This window comes from Sprattus sprattus, assembly GCF_963457725.1.
Source record: "Sprattus sprattus genome assembly, chromosome: 3".
NCBI classification, from domain to species: Eukaryota; Metazoa; Chordata; class Actinopteri; order Clupeiformes; family Clupeidae; genus Sprattus; species Sprattus sprattus.
Window position 1 is genome coordinate 42709187 of NC_137922.1, and position 10885 is coordinate 42720071.

Here is a 10885-nt window from a genome sequence, read left to right on the forward strand (position 1 = left end):
CCTGTGGGTCTCCTCCGTCGCTCGTCAGCAAATTATTAAACTCCCGAAGTGAACTCATAAAACAGCAAAATGGGTATGATTCTACTGCGATAGGACAGTCTTAATGCTTTACCGAGCTTTATTATATCACACCACCTTTTTTTAACATGATTTGAATTGATCAAGGAACAAGAGTTTAAGTGTTAACATTTTTTATTGCATCTAGTATCTTTTTGTTTTAAAATAATTACTTTAAAAATCCAGCCATTCAATGAAACGCCTCTGAAATTGCTTAATGCACATATTCTTGTCCAGCAGCACTTTGACAAGCCGTTTGGTAGGAGCAGCATTCAAATGTCAAGAGGGAACAAAACAGAACAGCGCGGTCACCATAGAGACCAGTCCAGAAAGACCTTATTCAGTCCAAAAATAAAACTCATATAGGTTACATGAAAAAGAAAAAAATGCAGAAGGACACAGAGCAGTGCCAACGTCACTGTAACCAAGAAAATTCAAAGAGAACTCCGATAACACAGATATTCAGTCTTTTTACACCTTAACACTCTCTGAAGTATTTTGCCAGTGATTCATGTCTGAAAGCTTGCAACTGGGAGTGTTATTTTAATTGAGACCATGCAAAGAGCGTCTTGATTTCTCTTATCTGTTCCGCCTCCATTATTGAAGAGGCGTTTAGAGAGACATATCAACCCAGAGCAGGACTGTGGTGTCAAACCAGAGCAGGACTGTGGTGTCAAACCGGAGCAGGACTGGGTGGAAGTGAAAGGCTGTGATGCTCTTGACAAGGACACACACTGTGATGCAGGTAGTGGCCAGAGAGGCAGGCAGGCAGGCGTTATTTAAGGAGAGAGTGTGGCAGCTTTTGAGAACAAGGTCACCCTTAAGGTCACATTGCTAATGTCTCTGCAGGATCTCAGTTTCAGGGGGAAGAAAGGCGCTATAGAGGAATGACCTGCGGAAATTGAACCGACCCCTGCTAGGTCCAGGATACGAATAAGTTCAAAGCACAGACTCTTGACGACGCCATCCTCAAGAGCAGGGTCCAGGTTACAGGACTTGGTCTAGGAAGTAGGAGTGTGGACTCGGGGAGGGCCTGGATCCTGAGATGACCCCGGTTTTGATCCCAGCCATGTCCTGCTCTTAGTGGAAACATCCAGTGGCAGATGGTTTCCATTTCACTATTGGCTGTGGCATCAAGTAAAGAGCACTGCCTGCCACCTTACCTTTAACGAAACCCTTCAGCAAATTAAATAAATAAAACTGATCAAAGACCAGCACACACATTCAAAAGGGGCCTCTGGATCACTGGAGTCTCTAGAGGCGGGCGCGGACTTCCGCGTCCCACTCGCTGAAGCAGTGCTCCATGGCCTTGCGGCTTTGCCAGCTGCCCACGTTGACAGTGGGGATGATCTTCTGGGGCCGCAGCCACTGCACGAAGCGCTTCATCTCCAGGTAGCTGCTGTGCTCGCTGTATGGAACGCCTGAAGAAGGGGCACAAAAGTCACACGAGAAGCAGAGAGAGAGAGACATGAGGCACAGTGGGTTCAGGTGAACTACAGTTCTCGAGAGGCACTTGCCACAAAAGTTAAGGCTCAGGGAGCTACATTTTTGCATTAATTGGATTTTCTAGGGAGAAGCTTGTCAGCAGAGGTGTAGCCATAATTAAAATGTCTGCATGGGCTTGTCCTCCTGTCACACTGTTCACCAGAGCAGCCGTTTCCTGCCCTGCTGCAGTGCAGCCATTTAACCATCCACTCTGTAGAGATCGGGTGATCACTATGGCAACAACCAAACCTTGTTCATTCAACAGCATAGACGGTCATTGCTCTGCGAGATGAGGATGAAAAGTGCCAAAAGAGTTTCAAACAGAGGGCACTCTACAGAAGTCATCTACAGTATACTGCTACGTCACACGCTATATTGTCAAGTTACAAAATACCACTGGAAGAAATGCATTTGGGTTTATCAAAAGTAGACCAAATTAATAGGAAGTGTAGGAATTTTTATTTTTCATGCGTTTCTCATCATTGAACAAACAAACACTTCAAATCACTACAGAACACACCAGTAGTTCCATAACAGGCTAGTTTCACAATCTAATTTCACAAATCAATTGGTTGCAGAGGTGAGCTTGTTTCATGCCCGACAAGATGAAATGGAACTGCTATTCAGACACCCAGATCACGCCTGAGACCTGCTCTGATGGGAGCATATAAAAATCAACCTTGAATAAGCAAACCGGAACTCTGAGCTCAAGAGATTCAAATTAATTTGCAGATTCTTCAAAACTCTGCGAACAGCTCTACTTCAATTTGAAGAAGTTCAAGACTCAAAAGTGCCGTGGCATATCAAGTGAAGAGATAAAAAGGAAGCCGCCGAACAAACACGAGTCTCCAAAGTGATGAAACCTCATCTGAACTGACTTGCTTTCATTAACCTAAATTGAAGCAATCTTCCAGATCACAAAGACAATTCAATTGTCATGTGACTTCTGTCTGGGATTTTCTTTTAAATTTACACCACCTCATATGTTAGGTGCAAAAGTTGTAGTTGTTTTGTGTTGTTTTTTATTCTTGAAAAATGAAATGTTTCAGGGCATATGCTTTTCTACCACCACAGTCTTAAACCTAAACGACTGACACATTATTCATTATGCCTTTTGTTGTAGCTTTAAAAGCACCGAGTTACCTTACAAAGACTGCGTAGGGTACCTTTCAGCCACTGGAAACAAACCCTTTGACCACACGCAGTCAGCCACATTTGGGAATGCCAAGTTTACACAGACAACCAAAACTACAAAAAGGACGAGACGCCAACCCCTCCCCACTGAAACGACGCCAACCCCTCCCCACTGAAATGACGGCACACCTTGGTCACATTCATTTGAAATGAGACGTGTCTTTGTGCTGACTCGCGTGGCGGCGTCAGGCGAAAAGCTGAGTATCTCAAATAAAAGCCTGGATTTGCAGGAGCTGCCGTCTAGCGGACCTTTCCAGGTCAACAGATTTGCTGATTCTGTCCGTAATGGGTAACGGTTTTAGTTTCCAGAGGGAGCATTCAGCGATTTTAACAAGACAGGGAGGAAAGAAGAACTAAGGGGAGGAGGAGAGCACTAAGACACAATACATTTACAGTACCAGTTGACAAATGCACTTAAAGGAGCCAAAACAATATGAAAGAAGCTAATTGGTGACTGCTTTAAAAAGAAATTAAGAATGATTTCCAATAACTGTTTCAGGAACAGTCACCTGCAGAGGCACAGCTCTTCTTATGCTTCCTGTGATCACACAGTGTAACAGTTACATGTGCCTGGAGATCGCTCCACTCCACCGAACATTCCATAGATAGCATTAGCAAAACAGAGCCCCACACACGCAATGCATTTTGTAGCTTTCAACATAGCCAAGATACTGCTATGTTTCACAGCCACATGCCATGAATACTTAAGTCTGCACTGAAGATAAGAGTCTGTGTAGCCCACAGAGACAGATGGAGCTCCTCAACACCACAATGTTGACCACCGCTGTAAAAACAGCAACAACGAAAGAAAAGTAACAAGAACATTCCAATTACTTCTGTTGCTTTGATCAGTATTTATCCAGGTCATGTGGGTTAAGTTCTTACCATAAATTCAAATTATATTTTAGTCACAAGGTGGAGAAGAGTAATTAACTTAATTCTGTGAGAGGCAATACAAAGGCTGGTAAGCATCCCCCCCCACCCCCCCCCCACCCCCCCTTCACCGTGTTGCCCATGAGTGAAGACATAATGTAGCTGAGGTTAATGAAGTTGAATAGTGCCTAGTCCTGGCCTTGTGACGGTGAAATAGTGCCTAGTCCTGGCCTTGTGACGGTGGAATAGTGCCTAGTCCTGGCCTTGTTCCGCAAACACATTTCCATCCCCTCATGCACTTAAACCCATTTCAACCAGTCTTTGCCAATTTTCATTACTTCATTTTGAACTCCTGTCACTTACCGTAGATAGTGATGTTGCCCTGAGTCTTTGGCTGGAGACGGTCTAACGTTGAACACTGTTCAAATGTCCAGCCTGTGGGCTTGAAGGCCAGCAGTTGGTCATACTTGTCTGAGAACTTATTCAAGTAAGTGTGCAAGTTCTGCCAAAGAGAAATTCAGAAACAGTGGTTGGCACCGGGAAATAACACAAGTCAGGCCAAGGACATAAATCAAAACTGAGGACAGCCTCCCTTTTAAGCAAAGTCTCTCGGCCATTTATGTGAATTGTTCCAAACAGCAATTGAGAGTGTCAGACACATCAAAGGAATGATTCCTCTTTTTCCACACTTCTCGCTTTGCTTCACCCAAAACACTTCCGCCTCTGTGCAGCGTCAAGGGCATAAAAAAAAGAAGAAAAATAAGGGTTGAGCTCGCTCACAGGGGATGTTTCTGTCCCAAACACTGTGCATCGCAACCTTTTGCATCAGCAGTTATGTGAAAAAAGTCAGACTTAATGGATTCTGCGCTGCACGCATACACACACAGCTCATTTTATCTTCTGCAGAATTTCAGTTGGCAAAGGGGAAACGAGCTCGGAACTGGGGAATTAGTATGCCGGGTTTTGCACTTGGTCCGACCGTAATTAGCATCTTAATTAATTTTCATGTCATTCTGTGAATATGCACACACACACACACACACACACACTTGCATGAGGGTAAGCAGTCTGAACGGAGCGAAATTCACACCCATAAAAATGCAAAATGTCAATACAGTTTTTTTCTTTCTCGTGAGATAATTAACATCTCATTTCCTCAAAATGCTCTCTCCCTCACGCCAAGCCAGGTCGCTCACGTAAGCTAAATGGATAGCATTGACCATTGACATATATAGGTCTATATAAGTCTTTGGCACTGACAGCCATTCAAACACATTTCCTCAGTTATAGTCAGTAGGAGAAGGGGCGTGTCAAACTGCTGACTCAGCGTGGGTACGCACTTTGAAGTTGAGTTGCATCATGGGTAGAATGTGGACCTGGGCTGCATTCCAGTCGGTGGTGATGCTCTGGCGGATCTGGTCTGACTCCAGACAGCACATGATGTTGTATTTGTCCCGGGACAGACACACCTTACAGCCCAGCACATCAGCAACAGCTGCAGGACAAATAGAGATCGAGAGAGACAGACGGAATGAAAACCAACCACAGTCTCTATCAAAAACATGGGAAACAAAACCAAATAAAAATAATCCAAAAAATAAAGCGCCATTATGAATAATTCCCATTGCTCATATAAATAAAAATGGCCTAATCACCGAATCTCACTGATATAGTAAAGTCTGGATAATCCTTTTTATGTTCACTCAGACTACCCAACTAACACACACACACACACACACACACTTGTTCTGTAGTCAAATCATTTAAATTCTGTGTCCTGTCCTCCAACAAGCCGTGCCTGTTCCAACCCTCTTTTTGAGAACAGCGGTCTGAACACTGACAAATCACAAGGGGAGAAATTAGGCCACCTTTAAAAGGTGCTGAAAAAAGAAACACTTAAGAGAACAAGGAGAACATCTTCTAAGGGGAATGTGGGCCACTGGTGCCTTGGTTACGCCGAAGCCACGGACACTTCATTGAAGGTGAAGGTCTCTATGCACAGCCCCGGACAAACAACACAGGAAATGAGGCCGGCCACGGCAGGAGGCTTTTTCAGTCCGCCCCTTGACACATCAATGAGCTTCCACAGATCAATAGCCAGGCGAGGAAGCCACAATAAAAGCGAGAGAATAAAGGATTTCATCAAAAGTGACATTTTCATTAACAACTTCATGAGTCACTTGGTCATTTCTGATTGGTCACCGGGGATGGGATCTAACGATCGTGGGAGGACTCGTGCACTCACACAGGAAAACCTTCTCTTTGCCCACGGAGTAGGTCCCACAGACCACCAGCGTTCGTGGGTTCAGGGTCACTGCTTCAAAGGCCCTGTTAGCAGCAAAGGTTATGACCTCTTGCTGGGTGGGGAAGGTGTACTCTGAACTGCAATATCTGAGAGGGAGAGATAACAATATAGGGTGATGCGTATGGATATCTATATACCTATCTATCTATACATCTATCAAGCTATCTATAGAGGCAGAAAGAGATCAAGCACAAGAAAGAAAGAACAGACTGAGAGAGAAAGAAAGAGTAAGGCCGAATCTCGATTCTTCCCCTTGCCCCTTTTGCTTTGTCTTTGTCTTTGTCTTAACCCTAGCACTTGCAAGTGTAAGGGCCCAGGGCTGAAAACTTTCCCCTATGAAATGAGACGCAACTCGGTTTCGGGTACGTCATGCGTGACTATGAGCTATGAAACTAGCGATTTAAAAAAAGTTTCAATGAAGAACATGGTTGCAAATATATATGTATACAACTGTGTAGAGCACGAAACAAGACTGTCGTCATTTTTAAATTAACTATAAGCCAAAAATACTTACATGTAGTGTATGTAGTATCTAGCTGGCAAGCTACCATATAAGCCAATGGAGTGATGGTATACGCGCTAATTGTACCCTAAAACTACCGTTTGAAAGCTTCAGTTAAGACCTACAATACTATGCATCGTACGTGTAGCACATTTCAGATCAAACCGAGTCATTATAAACATATAAAAAGTTGTGTAGATAGCTTTATTCATGTAAAATATTCCTCGCTTCAAGCAGCCATGTTTTTTTGAAAATTCCCGAACTGGTTTCGCTAAGTGCTCTGGGATAGCCCTTGGAGGAGCAAGTGAGCTCTCAGATAATCTTAAAAATAAGGGATACATAGCCTTATCCCTTAATCTTGATCAAATTGGGTATTGAGACACCACTAGCTCTCACATGAACGCGCAATTTCAAGGGTAAGGGGGAAGATAAGGGGTAAGGGGAAGTATTGAGATTGGGCCTAATAATACAATTTTACAGGACAATCTAGAAAGATGGATACATGCAAATTCCCATTATTAGCCAAAATACAATTCACTTCCTGTCCAGTGGATAGGTTCTGAATACTTCAGCATAACTCACGTGGTGTCCAGGTAAAGGGTCTGCACACGGATCCCCTGCAGCTCAGGGTAGCGCTCCATGGAGGGGTCGGCCCTGAAGTCTCCCGTGTGGAGGACCCTCTGACCACTGGGCAGGGTGAACAGCAGCATGGCCGATCCTGGACAGCTGCAGAAAGGACCCATGGCACATGGTCATGTACAGCCTAAGACAAAATACTGAGTACAGCCTGACTATGAATCAATTCAACCTTAAGCTTTTATCTGTAAAAAGGTCTGCTGTGTCTTCACAAATACATCAAGTTGTTTTGAGAAACAACAGGGCTATTGCATTTTAGATGATGGAGACAACAAGAGAGGACTCTGTTGAATTCAACATGCGGGCTATGACATGAAGACAGACACAACATAAATCTTTAGGACGACACCCAATATGGGAGCGAATAGACTGATAAGTGAGAAGATAAAACAAAACACACTCACTGGTTGGCGTCCAATAGGACAACCTTCACCCCCTCAACGGTGCACTCTGTGTTCATAGGCAGGACGTGGACATACTTCCCATCCACCTTCAGCTTGCTCAGAACCAGGTTACCTGTGATCTACCACAACAGAACAAGGCAGTCACAGCACCCATCATTTTATAGTACACAGAAAATTAGATGGGAAAAAAAGCCGCCACCACCACCAAAAAAAGGTTAGGATAAAACTAAGGATAGGCCACTGGGGACAGTACGCATTTGAATTCTGTACAAGACCCACAGGCACAAGGTGTCTCATGCACTGATCTACCAGCCGGTTTCCCTCATGCGTGTCCCAACACTCTGCATTATTAATCACACGTCAGAACTGATCCTTGATCAGCATGTCTAATCCAGCACACTCCCTGAATAAAAAAAACACACAACCAGACTTGGCAGAATTCAAGCGGAGATTTTTAAGAGCTTCAATGACAACGTCGCAAAAAAAACAGACAGGACCAAGAAGATGAAGTAGAATACATACACTGCAAAAGTTATTGAGTGCCACGTTGCTTTAATCAACTATTCTGTAAGTGCAATTTACTCATTTAATTTTGTATGAGACACATAATAAATGTAATATTAAACATTAATATTTTCTAAAGAAGGACTGTTGGCATTTCCAATTAACCTAATGTACCAACAGATGACTTGATCTACATACCATTCTAAAGCTATTTAATGGCACACTCATTCCCTCAACACAGACAGACCATGCAGATAACTGCCACTCACCTTGTTGCAGTAGATGGGCAAAGTGGATGACTTATTCAGGCCCATATAGTGGTCAGAGTGGAAGTGGGTGAGGAAATAGGCAGTGATGCCCTCTATGGCCCCATACTGAAACGCATCAACAGTAAACGGTGTACCTGGATGGAAGGACATGTAAAAACACCTTCAGGACAAGAAGGGAGGTTGCATAACTCATAACAACACAGCAATCACTGGAGACAGGAGACACAATTCATGACAGGGATTATTGCATTTGACTTGACTGAGATATGGTATTAAAAACTATGCAGGCAAAGAAGGGGAGTGCACATTCACCTGGAATTTTCTTGTAGAAGGGGCAAGACCTGACTTGACCTTGTCCTCTTGTGTTCCAGCTCTTCCAACCCCCTTGTCTTTTCCCTCCTTCCGTCTGCATATGCTGGGCCTCCCCATTCCCGGTGGATCCAGGACCCACCTCCGGGTCTTTCTTTCTCCACCCAGACCGACCAGCATTCTTCACTGGAGCTTCTGAGGTCTGCTGGGAGTTCTGCACAGAGGAAAGGTTATCGCTACCTCCTTCTCCAGCTGTTTTCATCCCAGGATCCTTCAGTGGTTTCAACCCAAAGAAGACCCCAATGTCCGTCTGTTTGTGCCCAGAGGACATGGCTGCTGCCTTGCTTTGGGGCTTCCTAGGAGCCATGGTTGTGGAGCACAGCTGGGTGGATGTTTGTGAGAGCTGTTTTTGAGACAGGCCTTGGTTTAACTGGCTACAGGGATTTTGCTCAACACCCGTATCGAAAACCTGGCTTGATACATTTTCACGAAGATGCTCCAGAACTAGACTTTGGGGAGACTGTAAAAGAGTCTTGTCACTAGTCTCTGAATTTGCCACGGAAAAGCTGTGTGGAGGATAAAGTTCAGCAACACCTGTGGACCCAGGCTTACTTAGTTCATGTGGATGTGCTAACGAGGTGCTCGTTAACTCCAAGTAGGCATCATAGGACGGCTCTCCCTTAACGAGGGGGATGTCTTTGGAGTCTTCAGACTGCTCTGCGTCACACTGGTCCCTTAACTCAGTGAAGAGGTCATCACTGTCACTCAGAGAGTCAATGCACTCCTTTGGAAATAACTCTCTTCGCAGTTGGTCCTTGTGTTCCTCAGTGTGATTGGGTAACTCAGAGAGAGGTGAAAAGGAAATGTAATCATCTTCAATATAATCAGAAAATCCTTCCTCTTTAATGGCACCTGACGTTGTGGGTTGGTCCAAGCTATCCGGCTCAAGAGGGGGAGTTGCATAAACCACATCTGTTTTAATGTCCATATTGACTGGATTATTGCAAACAGGCTTGTTCGTGTCGCTATCCAGCGTCACTTTAGGTGAAACTTTTGCTTTGGGCAGAGGTTTGTTTCGTTTTTCAGAAGGTGACCAGCCTTTCTTCTTTTTGATGTCCCCTAGAGCTGGAGAGCGTAGCAGCAGCAGGGCGTTAGACCTTGAGGTAGTAGAGGACTGGCCAGGCCCAGCTTGTCCGGGGCTGGGAGAGGCACTTCTGTTGTAGGGTGAGGAAGGACTCACTGCACTACCCAGAGGGCTGTCCAAAGTGGCACTGTGTATATTGTTTTGAATCTTTAGGGAGGGAGAGGAGGTAGTCGTATGATCAGCCAACGTCTCTTCATACAGAACAAACCCGCTGTCATCACTGACAGCCCTGCTGTGAGCTAGCAGAAAGTGGCTGTACTTCTTGTAGTGGCTGGGAATGGTAGATGAACACCGAACCCCGTCTGGGCACTCTGAGGACAAAATACAAATTAACTTTCCTAAATGTTATAAATATTTAGAAATATGACATGACATGACCTGACCTGAAATCTAATGAAATGTGGTCATTACCATAATGACAAAATCAGATCACAATCAGTAGCCTGCCTACCTTTGCTGTCATGTCCAGAGGTTTCCAGGCATTCTGCGACGTGCCATCGTTGAGACTGCACCACCAATATGGAAAATGGCAACTGACAAACTGGACAGTGTCCTTTTGTTGGTGAGGATTTTTCAGTTTCGGTCACGGTGAGAGGCTTGTCCTCGCATGCTTTGTCCGATGGCAGTGGTTGGGTGGGCAGTCCAACATTCACTTCATTCATTTGTATCGAGTCATTTCGAGACTGCGTGTTTGCACTTGTTCTTTTGTTAACACAAGCACCAGCCTTCGTTGTGGAGGCTTTCTTGTTTTTGCTGGACCTTTGCTCTGTTCCCGACTCGTGTTTTCTCTTGCCCTTCGCCTGTCTACTACCCTTCGCATTTTGACTGTCATTATGTTGATTTGTCTTCCTCAGAGATTTGTATTCCCATATGTCACTCTCAGAGCCGCTTTGTGACATTTGTGTAGTAACACATAGACGTTATGCCTTAGTTCAAAACACAAATAATGATGTTTTTCAGATGAGGCTTGTTTTGGAACATCACTGGGGTAGCTAAATGATCGCATTCTAGGCTACTGAATCTGTCACAACTAGCACCGTCTAGATTGTCAGGTGTCCGCACGAGAACATGAAGCGAGGAAGACTACATTCAATCGCTGTAGATTTATTTCATTAATTCTGAAAACAAAGCAAAAACAAATGGCCATACCACTACTGTAGCCCGCTATGAATCACGGCTTGAATCCGTGTGTAACGTCGTGAT

General features: G+C 44.5%; 1 protein-coding gene across 1 annotated transcript; it reads right to left on the reverse strand.

The window, feature by feature from the left end:
• Positions 1 to 1311: 1311 nt before the first annotated feature.
• Positions 1312 to 10581, reverse strand: dclre1a (DNA cross-link repair 1A (PSO2 homolog, S. cerevisiae); the record flags this gene model as incomplete). Its single annotated transcript, XM_080835229.1, has 9 exons — positions 1312 to 1478; positions 3973 to 4111; positions 4950 to 5104; positions 5855 to 6000; positions 6999 to 7142; positions 7457 to 7575; positions 8230 to 8363; positions 8542 to 9993; positions 10134 to 10581. The coding sequence occupies 9 exons, from the start codon at positions 10579 to 10581 to the stop codon at positions 1312 to 1314; spliced, it is 2904 nt and encodes a 967-aa protein (XP_080691355.1).
• Positions 10582 to 10885: the final 304 nt, after the last annotated feature.